The sequence below is a fragment of the Quercus robur genome, chromosome 4 (assembly GCF_932294415.1).
Source record: "Quercus robur chromosome 4, dhQueRobu3.1, whole genome shotgun sequence".
In the NCBI taxonomy this organism is placed as follows: Eukaryota; Viridiplantae; Streptophyta; class Magnoliopsida; order Fagales; family Fagaceae; genus Quercus; species Quercus robur.
The window spans coordinates 41392582-41412637 of NC_065537.1; the positions used below are offsets into that span (position 1 = coordinate 41392582).

At 34.9% G+C, this 20056-nt stretch overlaps 1 protein-coding gene across 1 annotated transcript; it reads right to left on the minus strand.

Annotated features, from left to right (window-relative positions):
- Positions 1 to 2638: 2638 nt before the first annotated feature.
- Positions 2639 to 19716, minus strand: LOC126721799 (uncharacterized). The gene is made up of 10 exons (XM_050424858.1): positions 19300 to 19716; positions 18327 to 18714; positions 14639 to 14845; positions 14246 to 14467; positions 14048 to 14114; positions 13715 to 13906; positions 6487 to 6578; positions 4808 to 4990; positions 4578 to 4714; positions 2639 to 3178 (listed from the first exon to the last, which is right to left on the minus strand). Exons 1-10 carry the CDS (start codon positions 19461 to 19463, stop codon positions 2944 to 2946), a joined length of 1887 nt encoding a protein of 628 aa, XP_050280815.1. The 5' UTR covers positions 19464 to 19716; the 3' UTR covers positions 2639 to 2943.
- Positions 19717 to 20056: the final 340 nt, after the last annotated feature.

The following is a 20056-nucleotide window of genomic DNA, read 5'->3' on the forward strand; positions in this document are numbered from 1 at the left end:
ATTTTTTAGCAATAAATTCACCAATATTCTTCTTTGAAAACCAACAACATTTTTCATGAGTTCTTGAAATAGAAAATGTTTGTTCAACAATTCTAACTTTATAAGCAGAATGAAAAGCAGTTTCAACAAAACTAGTTTTATAAACAAATATCAATTTTGGGGATATTCCATTTCTGGAAATCAGGAATCTCACTTTCTTCAATAGTGTGATCTTCTTCATTTACAATATCAGGAGGACAACCAATCCTGGAGCTGACAGAAGAGTTGGATCTCCATAATCTATCCATACTATCCTAGTTTTAACACTCAATTATCATGTTTTTCTTAACACCGTTGCATTTCGTTACACATACCCTAACCAACCCTATACCTCTCATGCCCTACACGCTCTCCTAGCTCAAACGAGCCTTACAGTTCAATTCTGGGAATTCACTTTACGACTAGGGTGGCGCCAATGATGGTAAAAAGGGAACACAACAAAGGAGTATCAATAGACACAGATGGACAACAGAGAACACAATAACACTATCACCAGCCAGAAAAGAATTGGCTCTGATACCACAAAGGGGGAAGGGACACGACGCTGAAGGCGGAAGCACAGTAATAATATACTGAAAATAAACAAAGTAGAACCAACCAAGAAGGCAGTATTGCAGATATAATCAAAGTAATTTAAAACAATAATAAGGCGGTAGAACTAGCCAAGCAGTGTAGATCAAAACAATTTAAAGTATTGAACAAATTGAACACTGAAAGTAGTTAATATTGAAAATAAGTAGCAGAACTTACAGTAATAGTTACAAGATCTCAACAGTTTATCAGTTACAAGACTTGAACTAGTTCTAGTTACAAGGCTTTGTAGGGAAATATTAGGAACAGTGGTAATTCTAAAGAGAAGTTCTAAAGGAGAGTAGTAGTAGTCCTAAAGAGAATTCTGGCTCTAGAACTGAACTTAAAACTTGGTTTAACATAAGGGAAAACCCCCCTTAAATAGGCAAAAATTCGGAGTGAACAGTACCATGAACAATAAAAGTGAATAGTAAACAGTAATCTGTGAACAGTGCTTTTTCACTTTTTGACTTAAAATCTTCAACAACAGGAGCCTTGTCTGATTCTCCAAACCAAATAACCAAAGAAAGCTTGAAAAGACTTAAAGTCAAAAGAATCTCTTTGAACCAAAACATCATTTACGCATGGAGTAGCAATAGTAGACTTTGAAATGACTAAAAGCCAAAAGACCAAAAGAATCTCTTTGAACATATATATATATACATATATATATATATATATTGTGTAATAAAGAGAGAAAAATGAGGAAAGGTGGCCAATATTTCCCATATCATTTTATACTTTTTAAGGCCATTTATTTTAAAGATATCAATGATTTCAGATAGGTGCATGCTTCACTAAAATGAAAACAATATTCTGTGAGAGATAAATGATATTTTATGATCCAAATCAAATTCAAATTGAGAACACCAACTCATATTTAGAAACAGTCAAAAAGACTACACTTTTTTTTACCATGAAAGTTCACTTGAATCCTATTGCATGGTTTGGACTTGAAGTCCTCCCATATATGTAAGTACGTGAGTTTCCATCTATACCAGCAACATGCACATCAATTCCGGATATTCCATTCCCATGTACATGCTTGCGCGGCTGCATCTATGATGCGGGTCATAAGTTCGATTGAGTTGACGTTATCACTTGAGAAATCTAGTTATCGCATGTTATAACTTTAGTTCTTACCATAAAAGAGAATTTTTGAATGAAATCTTATATTTCATTTTCGTATTATCTTAGACTTTGAGCTATATCAAATATGATGGTAGGTTGCGCCATGCTGTCTGGTAAACCTCGTTTTTTTTTTTTTTTAACATAACCCAAGTAAACATAATGTAATAATGTTCACACACCTATACAATATTTGCATGATCCAAATTCATATATTAGAATTCATCATGAAGTAAACACCATAGATTGAAATTATATTGTATTTAATCGAAAAAAATACCTAACATCCTTGTTAGAAAACTGGCAATACCACCTCAAATCACCTTGCGTTGCAAGCTTGCTTCGTATGATGTCACAATCTAGAAATGTACTAGTTGCATGTTAGGCCCCTTTTTTTTCCCCTTTCTTACGGGCATTATATGAAACATTCACAAATCCATTGAACTGCATGTAGTTGTTGCTATTAGGGCTTTTGATGATGGCCCAACGCCAACGGAGTTGACCGCCACCACACTGAACCAACCGCCGTTGCAGGACACAACCGTAGGTGTCCAATGCGGTTGTCAACAAACCAATAAACAAAATAAAATGACTTCAAAAATTCTTTTGATAAGAGATGCAGGAACATGATTGTTTTGTCTCATGTGCCACCATGGCACCATCTGTATGGTCCGATCTAATAAATTCTCAACGACCATACTTTGTTCCAATAACCATTTTGACATTTCAATTGAAGCAATCAAGTTGATATCTAATACAGAATTTGACACTACCATAGTGCCACACATCTGGAATGAAATTGCAGATTCGTGTATAGTCATTGACATCAAGCAAATAATATTCAGGTAAGTTAGTTACAAAAGGGTAAAAATACCTGGAAGCTGCACCAGAGGGCTGATCCTTCAGGGAAGTTATTTTTCTTTGCTCTTTTAGTAAGAAAATATTTTTATTTATCTACATTTCACTGAATGTCGCAAAATTGCATCCATACTGAATTTTTTTTTCTCCACTCAACAAATATCAACATCACCCAGTTGTTCTACACAAATAACAAATTCACAACCTGGAAGCTCTGTATTTGTGCAATTATTTTCCTGCACAGAACCCATCCTAAGATGCTAGGATCATTTTCATGAAAAGATTACAAAACCCACAAATAAAAACACATTTTAAACTTGGAAGTTCATATTCTGCAAGATATGTACATCAATTTGACATCGCATCAGTGTCATCATGTTTATCTTCAGGAAGCACCACTTCTTCAGAGAAGATAAAATTGTTCACTGCATTAAAGATGCTTGCAATCTGCATTACTACCATTTGAGAATTGGTGGTTGTTGGCAGGACAGACACCGGAAGAGGGGGCATACACACAGGATGGAATTCCTTCTTATTGAAGGTTGGGGCATATAGCGTAAGGACTGCCTGACAAAAGAGGAATCTGCAAGAAACCCCGAGGCTTGTGTTTATAACTTAAGTATAAGCATTAAAAAGAAAACAAAATAAAAATAAATATATAAATAAATTTTCTTTTAAGACATTTGTCTCCAAAAAAAAAATCTACATATTTAATGCATAGAGAGATGTATGAATGTGAAACTTGCAAATGCATGCTCACAAGAAGAAATCTATCATTCTAAATTTCTAATTCTTCTACAACCACACATTTTACCACAACTTGCACATGTGTCAACCCGTGATTGGATTATATCACTTACACATGGATCCACCACTAGTACTTGATGAAATGTAATCCAATTACCACATGAGACATGCAAGTTGTGGTAAAGTGTGTATCACTATACTTTTCATTATCATATTCAAGTCATCAAATATATTGCTGAATGATGAATCTAGACATAAAACACTACTTCTGAGTTAATACAAAAACAGGCCACCATTTTACACTTTTAGACTAAATGAAAAAAGCCGCAGCCAATTTAAATATCACAAGGAAAATTTTGAGTCACCAACTTACAACAATAATTACGTGATAGAAATAAAATACATGCAGGCATCTAGTATCAACATACAGAAAATAAAATTAAACAATACACAATCTACAAATAAACGAAAGTTATATTTATAATATCATATTCACATAGACATTTTTATTGATCAGGATTGGAAATTATACCAATAAGCAAGCAATTTTTGGCAAGTCCTGTACCACGAATTAATTTCTGCTTTCAGCATTACATAAATAGACATCAATTTTGCAAGTACAATGTCTTTCTAATGCAAATTCTTTCAACTCTGTTCTCGCCAATAATTTTAATAATCCACAAGCAAATCGCATCTAAGAAGTGTTAAAAATACCTACCTAAGCCAGAAATCAGTCATAAACTGTGTATTATTTATTGCTCAATAAGACCATAATTACCACCATAAAAAATAATAAATAAATAAAACACACACTAAAACCGAACTGCAATATTAAGAAAGTCCATATATGGTCTATTAATTGGTCAAAATTCCACTTGGTTCAAAAAATAGTTGTATTTAGTGCACAAGGCTCTCGCTTCTGTGGGGTCTAGGATTAATAAGCAGTGGGTTGCAGTATAGCTAGGTCTTAGGTAATCTAATAGGCACAAAAAAGGAGGAAGAAAAAAGCAGGAAAAATCGTACTTAGTGCACAAAATTCTCGCTTCTGCAAGATTTAAGAGAGGTGATTAATAGGCAACCTTACCCCTAATTTTGGAGAGGCTAAAGAAAATTTATAAATAAATAAATATATATATATAGAGAGAGAGAGAGAGAGAGGTCATGAAGCTTTCCACTTTGTGCAGCCCCAAAATTTCAAGCTTTGGAAAAGAACATTATGAACAAATGAACAATACCTTAAGAGAAGTCGTCTTAGGAATGGATCACTCAGGGTCTGTTGCCAAACAGGATTTAGAGTGTTTGATGTTACCAAAGCTGATCCCCAAGCATTTAATGATGAGGAAAGCAGCTTCTCAGCCTTGTTAAACAAATCCTGAAACATTTTGTTTCTATAAATTTATTTTGAAAAAAAAAGAAGAAAAAAACTATAAAGCATCAAGTGAGGGGACAGTTGTCCATTACACACCATATCAATATCAGAACCTGAATGACCAAGTAGCAGACAGAAAGCCTGCAACGGAGCAGTGAGAAAAATGGTGAATAGCCTGCCACTTGTATGACGTGAGGAATCAGCAGCAGCAATGGGAGATGAAGAGCTTGGAGATAGGAGCATAGCAACTGGCTCTCCTTTTTCTGCTCCAACTATAGCCTGCACATAATTATGACCATGACGATTACTTCTCATGAGTTTAGCAATAAATTGAAGTTGTTTGGCAGTGACTCTAAATAAACGTGGCTTTAGGGGGGAAAATTGTGCATTTTCAAAAAAAAAAAAATGTAAATATTGTGCTGATTTAAAAAATAACTGAAAATCTGGTGCTATTTTTACATCATGTATTTCTGAGCTTAAACTTGTGTCTTCAAGACAATTTCTGCATTATTCTATTGATGTGGCCAAGCTGACAAAAGTTAAAATAAAAATTAATTAATTAATTATCCATTTTGAAATTGTATCGTAACACGATTTTACTATCATCAGAATTTCACTGCTATGGATTTCTTTTTTTTTTATTATATATAATTCAATAATTGGGAGAGTGGGGATTTAAACCCTGGCCATCTCCTTTGGACACACCAGGGGATGTCAACCACTACTACAGATTTCTTTGGAAGCAGAAAATCTCTCTTTAAGTTTAAATGGAAGAAGTGTTCCATTAGAGAAAAGCTCATGAGCTGAACAAGATTCATGCTCAAAGGTGCTGCACATGCTGAACTCAAAATTAAAATTTGAGCTGGTTTAAGACACATTGAGATCAATTGGTACATCTGCTTCACCAAGATCATGTTAGAAAGATATTCTTTGAGGACTTGATTCTGAACACATATCAATCTGATTCTCACTAAATAAGGACAAGTAAAAATGGTATAAACCAGGAAAACATGGTAATTCGTACACAGCATGCCCTTCTCATTTTCAAAAACCCACTCTAAATTCCCATGAAACTCCATCAAACACACCATGCCTGAAATCTCCAACTAGCCAGCACCCAGCACCATCAAAAACCCATCACCAGCCAAAATTTTAGCCTCAACCAACCACCCATATAAGGCAAACCCAAAAACAAAAAGCACCCAAAAACCCAGTGCATACTCAAGGCTACTCAATCCAACCCCAATCACATAAACACCCAATCATAGCGTCCAAACTTCCATAAAGCCATCATGAATATGTCACTGCCCCCACCACTAAAACTGAGACCCACATCACCACCACCAAACCCACCCATAAATCATCCCAAAACAGCCACACACAAAACCAACATGCAAACTATACCCCAAGCCGCCATCCAAGCTATATCACCCATCAAACCAGTCACCGCCACCATGAGACCAACCTAGGCCAACATTTGGGCATTTAAAAAATAATAATAAAAAACTTTTCTTAACATATGGCTTTTGGAGACAACGCATCCCCCCTCCCCCCACCCAAAAAAAAAAAAACCTCAACTTCTATTAACCATCAATCTGTCCAACACCATCTCTTTTTTCAGAATCCTCTTTATATCAACAATTTTAAACTTCGGAAATAAATACTTTTTTAAATATATAATTTGATAGTTGGGGGAGAGGGAAATACTTATTACTTTGCATATGGTATATAAATGTAAAACTCATGATATCAAAAATGCAGAGCATGAGACTTGCCTTGAATGCTGCACTGTTGTCACTGTCAATAATTAAAAAAAGTGGCCTTCTTGTAAACGGAACAAAGTCACTAGGGTAAATGCAGTTTAATCCTGGAAAAAGGTTATTTCATGTTAGAAAAATAGTGTTATAGTCCCAGAAAAATCATGGGCGAAATAATTCAAAAGCAAACTCATTGTTTGAAATTTCATGTACTAATGGCATGGTAAAGCAGGTATCATAACATTAATCTAATAGGACTGAATTATCAAACACAAGACACAGAATACCTTGCTCTACTAGTTCAGCCTTTCCAAAAAAAAAAAATTTAATTCAAGCATACATCACTTTTCATCATCTCATTCATGTAATCTTCAACTTATAGGAACAACGAGCAAAGCTCCAAACGTATCAAATGGGTATTGGCTGAATACTTTAATCACCCTTTTCACTTGGTTTAACCCATGTGAGTTTGCCATGGGAATTATTTTGGATTCTTTTAATGGTCAAATAGAAATAGTGTTGTTAAAAGCATGCTTAGGCACACTTAAAACTCAAAACATCAAAGGTCAAAGCCCAAGATCTAAACTCATTTAATGAAACACGCTTAAGCACGCTTTTTTCTGATTTTTTTGAAGAAAAACAAAGCACACAGGTGCGCTTTTTTACCTTTATGTTGAAAAATGTGAATCATCAAAACTAACACCACAATCATGAGGGAAATGGCATGGACTATTAATTTGTTATACAAACATTATTCTTAAGTGTAGTAGTATCCAAATTTTTGAATTCTGTTCAGGAGTCCATTTCGGATTTGGCTATTGGAATTGAATATCTCGGTTCCAGTACATACTAAAGTACTATTTCGGGGATTACTGCTATATATAACAATAACAATATAATAAGTTCATTCTATATAATTCATGCCATGTTATTAACCAACATAAATTCATAAAAGATATAGCATTTATAAATATTATAAAAACAAAAAAAACAAAAACAAAAAAACAAAACAAAATACAAAGATTCATAAAATCTCAGACATAATTAAACAAACTAAAAGTTCACAAAATCTCACACAATTTTTTTTTTAAAACATCTCATACATAATTAACAAACAAAAAAGTTCATAAAATCTCATAAAAAGTTGGTTTCTTTCTTATTAAAAAAATTATAAGAAAGCCATAAAAGCAATTTCAATCCAGAATGCATATTCTGCCCAAAATGAATGACTAATGCAATAGTTCATGTACCACAACAATATATTCCATCCAGAATGGAATAGAACCCAAAACATTGGTACTATCATATAATTTTTTGTCTACAAATAAAAAGACACAAACAAGGATAATTTACTATTCTTGTGCTTTTCGGTCTTTTGCTATATAAAGCATAACCAAATTATCTAAAATGTTTACATTTAAACTTTATTTTGATAAGTAATGGAAAAAATTTATTAAAAAACAAAGCCAACCCAAGTACAGTGGGAATGTAATATGGGGGCAGTATAATCAAAACCCCAAATTACAAAGATCAAACAGAAATTGAAAAACATGAGTAACTCTGTAAAACTGAACTCCACTCAAGCTTAGTATGAAGGAAAAAAGATTTAATCTCGAGAATAGACCGTTCATGTCTAAACTTTATAAGACAAAATTGTTATCATATTATCCATTGATAATCGTTTTCAAATTTTCTATATAAAAAATTTTTGGAAGTGTTCAGTTGATAGGAATTTAAAAGGAGAACTCATAATTCTTGGGAGTTTCGTAAATTATAGATGTTCTTTTGAACCTTATGGTGAGAGTTAGAAAATCACGGGATATTTCAATTTTTCCTAGAATTTATGGATTCTAAACTCTAACCGAAAACATAGGAATTTTGATCTTTCATGCATTATGCTTAAGTGGGAATCATTAAAATTGCTTCTTGCACTTAGGATTTTTTTTCTCCAAATTGATAGTTTTTATTTTTGAGTGAATCATATTGATTTTTTTTCATAATGACAGATTTCTTTACTTAACGTATATTTTTTCTTCAAAGATAAAAAACCTTAACATTAAAATTTTTTTTCCAGATTTATTTATTTATTTATTTTTACATCAAAGTGGCTGATACTTATGTAGTGTTTAAAAAAAAAAAAAAACTCATATACGCAATAGATAGAGCTTTGTTTTGACTCATATACTTAGTAGTTATCACTAAGATTTTATTTCATAACAAACTAACTTATTTCAGCTATGTTACAAAATGTACAGATTTTAACTCTGTTAATAAAAATTTATGGGTGTTCTACACATGTTTTGATCTTATATATAAACATAACATTTTTTATTCTTTTGGTGTAGTATGTAAGGAGATGACTTAAATGAGACTCATAATATTCACTTGACATCCTTTTTTTTTTTCCATTTTAGATGAAATTGTATATAGGTGTGAATATTTTGTATGTGAAATAGGCTAAAATCATTTCCCTTCAATAGAATATAAGTTTACCGAACAACTTATATTAAATTATTAGTATTTTTGAAATCAATTCTCAGGATTTACCAAACACTAAAATTTAGGGCCCGTTTGATAATAGATTTCTAGTAAATTTGTTTAAGTGTTGTGAAAATACGTGTGGGTGAAAAAGTGTTGTGGAAATAAGTGTTGTGTTGTTTAAACAACAAAAATTGTTGTTCAAACAACATTACCAAACAAGCCCTTAATTTCTTAAGAATTTTTTTTTTTGATAAGTAATTTCTTAAGAATTCAAACTCATGAGAATTTTAAATTCTTAGGAATCAAAATCATGTCAAACGAAAAGAATCTCAAGGAATTGAAACAATCTTTGTAAAAAATTAAACTTATAGACTTGTTCAACTGCATTGACCATTTGAGTAAATAGGCAATATATATTAATATTTTGAGTTTATTAAATTTTTTTAATTATTATGAATATTTATGATAAAGATTACTATAATTATATTTGAAAAATATACTCTTTACTTCAATCACACACATGTTTGTGCTTGTGTTTTACACCTAAGCTCTAGGAGGGACAAGTGTTGATGTGCACTTGATGCTTTTACAAACACAAGTGAAAAGGTATAGACTAATTAGTCTTATTGGCTCCATCTACAAATTTTGACAAGGGTGTTCAGTGTTGGCTAATAGGTTGAAATCAATATTTGGGAAGCTCCACTCTCATTCTTAATTATTTTACCAAACGGAAGACAGATTCTTGATTTAGTCCTAATTGCAAATAAATGTCTCAATGGTAGATTGAAATCAAGCACGTCAGGAGTTTTATGCAAGTTGGATTTGGAGAAAGCCTACAACCACAATATTGGACTTTTCTGCTCTACTTTCTGGAAAGATGAAGATTTGGGGAGAAATGGAAAACTTGGATACATTGTTTTTGTATCACTACAGTTAGATTTTCAATTCTTATTAATGGAATCCCACGTGGTTTCTTTTAGCTCGAGGGGACCATGTCAAGATGATCCTTTGTCACCATTGCTATTTGTCATCATGATGGAGCAATTGAGTAAGTTGTCGGACAGAGCAGTGGAGGGGCAGCACCTTGCTGGTTTGAAGGTGAGTAGTAAAAATAATGGTTTGTTGATGGTTCCCTCCTTTTATTTGCAGATGATACCTTGATTTTTGTGGAGATGATCCAGAACGACTTCAGAATTTAAGATGAGTGCTACTGTGTTTCAAGGATATTTATAAAGCCCATGCTATCAAGTCTGCCTCCGTATTTTCTTTCACTTTTTCCAATTCCTTCAAGTGTTGCTATACATATTGAGAAGCTGCAAAGGGATCTTATATGGGGTGGGTTAGGACTTGGGAGAGGAGGTTAAATTCCTTCTTTTCAATTAAAGGAAGATTTTTGAACCGATTCAACATGAAGGATTGGGCCTAAGGAGTTTGGTATCTTTCAACCAATCTTTATTAGGTAAACGGCTTTGGTGTTTGTTTTTTTTTTTTTTTGATAAGTAATAAGATATATTGATAAAAAGGAACACCCAAGTGCACCAAAAGTGAACAAGGGGAAGGAAATCAAACACAAAAATTGCAAGAGTCTAGGAAAACAATAAAAAGAAGGGAAAGATTTATTTTGCAAAGCAAACAACCAATCCCTTAAAGTTCTAAAAAAGAGAAGCTTGAGGTCCGGAATAGATCTCTCAGAATCTTCAAAACATCTACTATTCCTCTCCCTCCAAAGGCACCACAATAAGCAATGAGGAATGATAGACCAAATAAAACCATTTCGATGACGACCAAAGCTGCCTTGCCAACATTGCAGCAGCCCCAAAACAGAGTGTGGCATAACCCAAGAAACTCCAAAAAGACCCAAAACCATAGACCATATATCCGAAGCAAAAGGACAATGAAGGAATAGATGGTCAATCGATTCACCATTTCTCTTACACATGTAGCACCAATCCAAAATCCACACCTTCCTTTTACGTAAATTATTAATCGTCAAGCATTTCCCTAAGGCAGCAATCCAAACAAAGAAAGCAACTCTAGAGGGAATCTTCTGCTTCCAAATACTTTTCCAAGGGAACCCAAAGAAGGCGGAGCCAGCTAAAATTCTATAATAATCACTAACCAAGAAACCCTTAACTTTGCTAGGAATCCAACACATTTTATCCTCACCTAGCCCCCTTATAGAAGAACCATAAATGGTTTCCAAGAAATCAGACATAGCCTCTAGATCCCGAGCATGCACACCCCTAACGAATCTCACATCCCAAAAGCGGACACCATTGGTGGACATCATAAGCTCAGCCACACTGGCATCCTTATTCCTGCCCTTTGAAGGAATTTAGTGCATAAAAGATGGCAGTGAATGGGCTAGTTGGTGCTTGAGGATTGGTAGGGGTTCTTACTTCTTATGGAGTATGTGTTTGGAAGTATATTAGAAGGGACTGGTGTACATTTTCCAAAATCATTAAATTTGAGGTTGATGACGGCACTAATGTTTGTTTTTGGCATGACCATTGGTGTGGGGAAGGGGCTTTCTAAAGGAGGAATTTTCTGATTTGTATGGAATTGCTCAGAGGGAGGCTACCTTGGATGATGTTACAAGATGGAATGCAGGCAACCTTCAGTCGGATGTTACTTTGGTTTTAGAGCTATTCAGAATTGATAGATGGATATGCTAACAGACTTTCTTAATCTCATCTACTCCACAAAGATTAGAAGAGATGCTGAAGACCAAATATGTTGGATGCCAACCAGAAGCAAGTTATTTGAGGTAAATTCCTATAGCAAGCTTTTTTTTCCTTTTTCTTTTTTTGATAGTTAAGAATGCAATATTATTTATAAAGAAAGAAAAACTGTGCTAACAATGAAGAACACAAAGTATCATAAGAATACAAATGAATCAAATGCTAGATCTAAGAGAATCTAGAAACTCAAAAATATCAGAACAATGTGAGAAACCGCAAGCCCTAGACCAATCCAAAAGAGTATGACCAAACAAAGATTTTAATTGATCCAAAGAGCATTCAATATCCTCAAACAAACGGCGATTCCAGCCCTTCCAAACAGTCCACATCAAACAACCCAGCACCAAGTTCCACACATCCGAGCCATGCTTCCTGAACCAATTCCTCCAACTAAACAATAAGCTCCCAATAGATCCTGGCATTATCCAGTAAGTCCTATAGCATGCTTTATGCTAAAGGTATGAATTCTTTTCCTTGGAAAAACATTTGGAGGGTTAAAGTTCCTGCTAAGTAGCTTTTTTTCACTTGGACAGCTGCTTTATGAAAAATTATTATGAAAGATAACACACAAAAGAAACTTAACTGTTGTGGTTTGGTGATGTACGTGCAAAAAGATGGACTCTGTTGATCATTTACTTATAGATTGGGATATCAGCAGAGGGTTATCAGTTATGGTCTCTAGTGTAATGTTTATTTCAGGTGCAGTGGATTAGGCGTAATAGGGTAGTTCATTTGTTGGCTTGTTGAAAGGGTTGGTTTGCTATCCATCGCAATGGTGATCTTTGGAGATACATAATGTGAACTATTTGGAAAACATGCAATTGCAAGACATTTGAAAGACTTGAACGTGCTACAACATATCTTAAGCTAATCATCTTAAGTTCCTCGTATGATTTGTGGTGCGTATCAGGTACCCATGTACTTCAGGTGTGCTCTTTCTTCTCTTTTAATAAATTTTCTTTTAGGAATGGTAGTGCAAGGGGAAAGTGCAGTACTGCAGTTGATAGAGGATGACATGTATTAAAGCTTAGGGGTGGAGATAATGGAATCATCAAAGGCTGGAGGTGGCAGTGCCAGCAGAGGAATAAATTAGGAAGACGAGGGGGAGAGACAGAATTTATTTTGAATTTTTCCATATTTATTTTCATTTATTATGTCTATTTTTTATGATAAAACGACATACTTTGCATCACTTAACAGTTCAGTCCAAGTTCTAACAATTGATGATTCATGACAGAAGAGTGACATTGACAATAACTTGAAAGTTCAACGTCTTAGTTCTAAGTTTTGAAACTTGTGAAATCAATTTGGCAACAACATCAAATTCAGAGGGAGAATAATGCATTTTAGCCACACACACACACACAAAAAAAAAAAAAAAAAAAAAAAAAAAAAAAAGAGAGAAGAAGAAGATAATTAAAGGATTACATAGAACTAATGTTTGTTCATACACTAATTAAAGAAGATATTCTTCAAATGAATGACAATTTTATTAAAACAGGGAAAGGTCAAACGTCTAATTGAAGCAGTCTAGATTTGGCCTACTGAACAATTTCCTAAAATACTAAAAAAATTTAAAAAAAAAAAAACAAGGGTCTATTTATAGACAAGTGTAATCCTAAAAAAGAAAAAATAAAAGGAACAAATTTTGATTATGAACAATTGTAATCCTTAAAGATTTTTCCAATTTCTCTCTATACACTAAAATAACAAAGCAGACTACCTTTGAAATTAGTTTATTTTCCTTTGCTTGCTGCTAGCTTTAATCCATCTCAAATATTAGAGGACAAAATGTCACGTGCAAAGGTATGCATGAAGCTTCAAGGCATACAAACACACCACTTATAAGAGAGTAAGAGGGAATGAATAAAAGTTGAAAAATAAAATACTACATATATGGAAACTAACAGAATCACCTAGACATCCCTCAAAAGGGGGTTCTATGAAATAATTGGAAATTGGAGAATGCATCTCAGTCAATGGTAAAAGATTGAGAGTTTATCAAAGAAATTCTTAGAAAATACCTCCACTTCCACGAGTTCCAAATTGCAAGCAACCAGATTGGTGTTGCAAACAATCTCCTTGATTTTTCTGAGAAGGGTCCAAGACATCACATTGGGGGCCAAATGGTGAAGCAGAGGTTGCATCAGAGTAGGTAGCATGCAACTGAAGATTCCTGGCAGAATTCCCTGTTGTGTCAGTAAAAGTTCCAGTACCTGATGTAGATGAAAATAGTAAGTCCAGCTCTTCTGAAGCAATTTAAATGACATAAGAGGCATGAACACCTCACGGGCTTACACTCCAAATAAACCGAAAAGTGGAAACGATGAGTTGAAAAATAAAAAGAATTTATGTACCTGAAGCTGACAGATATATTAAGAGAACTCCATCAGGGGGAAGCTCCTCACAAATTGTGGCCAGAACCTGCCCATAGAAAGCTAAATCACATTTAACATTGTGAATGCTAAAAAATCACAAAACATAATCCTCCAAAGCTCCTAATCTAACATTCTTTATCATTGTGCTAGAATGGTAACTGAATTCTGCATACTTACTGCAATGAAATGTGTAACAGATGGACGATATAAGACGGCTTTCCGAGGGTTAGGTGGCAAAGTAGGATCAGCAATATCCTGGGAGTAGTTCATACGACTAGACCCTGAGGCTCCATTCTGGATAATTCTTGCACTGCTTGACTGATAAAATGAGCCACTAGGCTCCCACTCCAGACATTGAAGCATCCTGAAAGTGTCAAGAGTAAGCTCTGAAAACTTGACCTGATCAGGAAAGAACAACAAAGACAACAAAAAGGAAAATTTAAAACATAATTTAGCATGCTCTATAGAACAATATCTTTTGATTGGTTAGAATATATATATATATATATATATATTAGTTCCAATTAAACACTTATGATGGTGGAAAGCAGAAAAGAAATATAGTAATACCTCATTATGATGGTAGCTGCTCAATATTGCATCTCGTAATCTTAAATTTCTCAATGGAACAGATGGGAGAACATGTGATAGTGAATCAGGGTGAGGGTCCAAAACAAGACTATATCTCAAGGGCCTGATATTCATAAAAGCCGTGTCAGCTTTCAATAATCTAACTATTTCCTGAACCACCAGCTTCCATTCTTTAAAGTCAGTTTCCTGGAAACAAAAATTATTCAAAGATACTGTCAATTCTGCAAACAAATGTGAAAACAATTTATGCTGAGATTCATGGAAATTTAAATTCTAAGGAACGTATTGCCATATTACTTTGAAATTGAGTGGCTCCATGCTTCCCTTGTATTCACATAGCATTTGTTTTTTTTGATAGGTGATAAGAGTATTATTAAACAAACTGTAAAACAGAAGAAAGCAAATACAAGGTGTTCATGATGGTGAACACAAGGAAATGCAACAAACAACAAAAAAAAACTTAAAGTGCAATACTAAGAGAAGAAATAAACTCCAAGATAGTGGAACAATCCGAGAAGCCCCAACACCTAGACCAATCAAATAAAGTCTTCTGACATAGAGCTTGTAATTGAGCCAAGGATTTCTCGATATCCTCAAAAAAGCGCCGATTTCTTTCCGCCCAAACAATCCACATCAAACAACTAGGAACCATATTCCAAATGTCTGAATTAAATTTACCCAGCCAATAGCTCCAACAATACACCAAGCTTTCCACAGAACCTGGCATGACCCATTGGGTCCCAAAGATCTAAAACATATAAACCCATAGAGAGTGAGCTACAGGACAATGGAGGAGGAGATGATCCACAGTTTCCTCATACCGTTGGCACATACAACACCGATTCACCAAAATGCGCCCCCTAAGCATAAGATTATCCAATGTAAGGATCTGTCCATGAACAGCTGTCCACACAAAAAATGCCACCATTTTAGGGATCTTAGCTTTCCAAACACCCTTCCATGGAAAATTGGAGGAATCTACACCCCTCATGTTATGGTAATGGACCGGGTATCAAACTTTCCATTCCCGTTGAGACACCAATGAGAAGTGTCACTCCCACCACCCCTAGGGATCCGAGATTGAATGAACTCAAAGAAAGAGAAGGCAGCCTCTAATTCCCTTTCATGAAAATTCCTATGAAATCTCAAATTCCAAATTCTATCGTTACCACCCTCCTGGAAGCATAAAACATCAGAAATGCAAGCTTCCTTGTCGTTAGAACACACAAACGAACTGAGGATAGAGCCTTTTAAGTGAGTTATCTCCCACCCACTTATCATGCCAAAAAAGAATACGAGTGCCATCACCCACCACTAGGGCCACATGTTTGGAGAAATTCTCCCAACCATCATGAATACCACGCCACAGACCACAACCATGGGCCCTTCTACATATTTTAGTAGTCCACCCCCCTTGCCCCTCTCCATATTTAGATGCAATAATTCTCCTCCAAAGATGAGTGTCTTCTCGACCAAACCTCCATAACCATTTCCCTAATAAGGCTCTATTAAAACGCACTAACTTCCTGATCCCCCCCCCCCCCCCATATCTATCGGTGAACACACCTTCTCCCAAGCCACCAAAGGATATTTAAAACACTCCTTTGAAGAACCCCATAAAAAATTTCTCTAAATACGCTCCAATCTATCAGCCACAGCTACAGGAATGACAAATAAAGATAGATAGTACGTAGGAAGGCTAGAAAGAGTACTCTTCAACAAGGTAAGTCTACCCCCCTTTGATAAATAAAGACGCTTCCAACCTGAGAGCTTCTTCTCCATCCTTTCCAATATAGGATTCCACACAAAAGCTGTTTTGTATGGGGTGCCCAATGGCATTCCCAAGTATTTCATAGGCAGACTACCCACCCAACCTCGAAGTGTGGTAGCCAAAGCATCTATATTTCCAACCTCCCCAACCGGAACAATATCACTCTTCCCCACATTAACTTTCAAACCAGTAAATGCTTGGAAGCAAGACAAAGCCAGCCTAATGGACAACACCTAATCTCTAGAATCTTCACAAAACAATATAGTATCATCTGCAAACAGAAAGTGTGAAATGCGTACCCCTATAGAGTTAGTTGGCCCCACATGAAAGCCACGAAGCAGACCACAATCCTCAGTTTTCTTCAAAATCCTACTTAGTACTTCCATAATTAAAAGGAAAAGAAGAGGGGACAGCGGATCACCTTGCCTCAACCCACAAGAGCTTCCAAAAAAACTAATCGGAGAACCATTCACAATTATAGAGAAGCGAACAGTGGTTATACAAGCCTTAACCCACCCCCTCCATTTCACCCCAAAACCCATCCTATCCAACAGATAGAACAAAGCATCCCAATTCACATGGTCATAGGCTTTCTCAATGTCCAATTTGCAAACCACCCCAGGGACCTGACTCTTCAATCTGCTATCTAGGCACTCATCATCTATAGTGAGACCACTTAAAAATTTTAATATCAACACCAACTCTAATGGTATAGGATCTAACGCCAGAGATAAGTCTTAAAGGGCTCTATTACCATTTTTTTTTTTTTCAATTTTTTTTATAGACACAATAAAATTTCAACCTATGACATCTACTCCATGATGATTTTTCTTTATTATCAATCCAAGACATCTATCGGCTTTTGATATAGGCAGGGTACAAATCTCAAATTTCTTATTTGACGACAAGAGATTTTACTAGTTGAGCTAATTGGAACCCACATGCTCTAATACCAACTTTTATGTCTGATCTTCACGAATTCAACACTAAATTAGAGTTCTTGAATAGGGTTTGATGTTTAAGGGTTCAGGTAGTGTGAGGTAATAAAAAGAAATGAATCTTGAATGAGTTTGATGGTTGTTTGGTGTTAAATAGTGAATATAACAAGAAACAAAGTAAGATAGACCTAGCAAATTGCCACTACTACTACTAAAAGGACTAGGACTCGTAAATAACGTTTTAGGTTTCCTAATAATAACGGAAGGTAATTAAGAACTTCTAAACCAAATAAACAACCCATAATTTAGTAAGCCTTTATTAAAACTAAACCAGCAACTTTTTTTTCCTAAAGAAACTTAATACTAAGACTCGATAAACTAAAGTAGCCTGTGAAAGATGCCAAGAATTCCACACATCAAAACTAAACCACTATTCTTAAACCTTTTGGTATTTGCTATTGTTTTTCCTCAAAACTCTTTACTATTTGCATCATGATCTGTTATAGAATCATAAATGAGACCATTTTTTTTGTTTTCAAATTTTATTGAGATGGCCCTCATTTCCTAGAATGATCCCAATCTCCAAAGATGAATTTGCACAATAAATAGTACATTTGAGGAGGGAAAAAAAAGGGGGGGGGGGGGGGGGGGGGAACCCAGAAAACCCAAAAACAAAACAAAGAGCTTTTGAAAATTCCAATTCCCATGGGAAGACAAAATTGTCAAATTAACAATGACACCATTTCCGTGGTATATCATCATTCACAAAGCCAATTTCTTCATTTTTATTCATACTTTCTAAACTATGAATTCACAATCAAAACTATATATAAAACACAACAAGTAATTTCAATTCTCATTAGCTATCAACACAAACCTCAAGAGAGAGAGTATCAACAAAGCCATAAAGCTCAACACCGAAACATGCATGCAAAAGAAAGTTAAAAAGTTAAACGACCTGGAATGTCCTCTTGCACTCATCAACCAACATTTTCAGCTGGTTAACCAACTGGTGAACCATTTCCCGCCGGTTCAAAACTAAACACACCATGAGAAACCTAGCAAGAAACCTCAACTGTTTGTTCGCGAGATTGACATCCTGAAACAATCCCTCCTTGAAATATTCACGAGTCAATATTGCTTCGTAGAATACATAGGACTCCGACAAATAACTCGCCTCACTCGTCCGCATGTACTGCCCAAAATAAAGCTGCGCAATCCGAGAAGCAATCTCACCAATCTCCCACCTCTTAAGCCCTGCGTCCACCAATTTCTGCCGATTCTCCTGTTGAAACTTCCACAACTGCGTGTACACTTTGAATACCTTATAGAAGTATGTATCATACCTAAAACGAAGCCACAAAAACATAACAAGTACTTTATCAATAACAAATAGCTTGTTTCTTCAAAATGATGAAATTTTATCCCATCCTCTTGTAGATCACATTATTATTCACTATATGTGGACTCCTTGCACTAATTTTAATACAATGTCTCTCTTCAAAAATTATTAACTTCTACTTGGTCAATTCCGTATTCTTAAAACTACAGAAAAATATCTTCTCCGTTTCATTCTTAAATTTTTAAATAAAGTGACAATATGTACTCCTTTATACTTGTAATATTTAATCCAAACCATGAAATATATCCACATTTCAAATGGAGATGATCCTTTTGCACCAAACCAATAAAAACCTGACAACTCAGCCGTTGCGAAAAATGTCATGAAAATTGTTATGTCCATTTGAGACTCAAAGCCAAATTCAACGATTAGCATTTAAGTCTGGTACAAGATACAAATACTAATCTAAACTTAATTGATAGTTAAGTAACCATATGTTATAACAATTGCAATCAATTTTCAAAAAGAAAGAAAGCCCTAAGTCAAATGCAATAAAGAAAAAACAGTGGAAAAGGGAAAAATGAAAAACCTGTTGCGTTGATAATAGGGCAAGTCTCTGATCTTAGAGAATTTCTTGTCAGCTTTGTCCACCAATGACCAATACAATTCGCTCACCGGAATCACGTTGCTGTTACTACTGTTACTGTTTGTGTTTGCGTTTGCGTTTGCGTTTGTGTTTGGATTCTGAGACATTTTTTGAGTTGTGAAATTCTTCTCTTTCGGTTTTTTTTCTGATTATAAAGTTGGCATTGTGTGTGCGACTGAGTTTGATCAGATGGAAAGAGAGAAGTGGAGGAAGAGACGGAGGAGGTTGACCGGTTAGTTCCGGGGGAAAATGTGAGGGTAACTGGAGATTTACCGGTTAAAGTTAAAAAAAAGGAGTTTTTGGAGTAAATGATTAATTGCTTTTCAATTTCAAAGGAAGATCCCTTAACGACGAGGTCGTCTTCAATGCTCCACTCACAGGTCACACTCACACTCACAGTCTATTATGGCAATCGGGTAGGGTCGGGTTTTTTTTTTTTTTTTTTTACATTAAAAAATTTATAACATTATAAATATATATTTTTATATAAAAACAAAAAAAGAAAAAAGAAATAGAACAGTAAATGGCCATTATTTTGGTGGCAATTCAAGCGACAACGGTCCATTCCTTCAACTCTTATCCTCTCATATACAAATTTTGTTTCATTTTGAGACAGTGAAAAAAATATTAGTTCACTTATGACAGATGAAATTGACAATAGCAAAGATCTTATGAGTCTTATTGCAAAATCTTAGAGTTT

Excerpts from the sequence above, each read along its gene's own strand:
- LOC126721799 (XM_050424858.1), bottom strand. The coding sequence starts at position 19,463 with ATGTCTCAGAATCCAAACACAAACGCAAACGCAAACGCAAACACAAAC. Across the intron at positions 14,115-14,245 it reads CTGTTACACATTTCATTGCA|GTTCTGGCCACAATTTGTGA; the intron begins GTAAGTATGCAG and ends TTCTATGGGCAG. Across the intron at positions 4,991-6,486 it reads ACAACAGTGCAGCATTCAAG|GCTATAGTTGGAGCAGAAAA; the intron begins GCAAGTCTCATG and ends AATTATGTGCAG.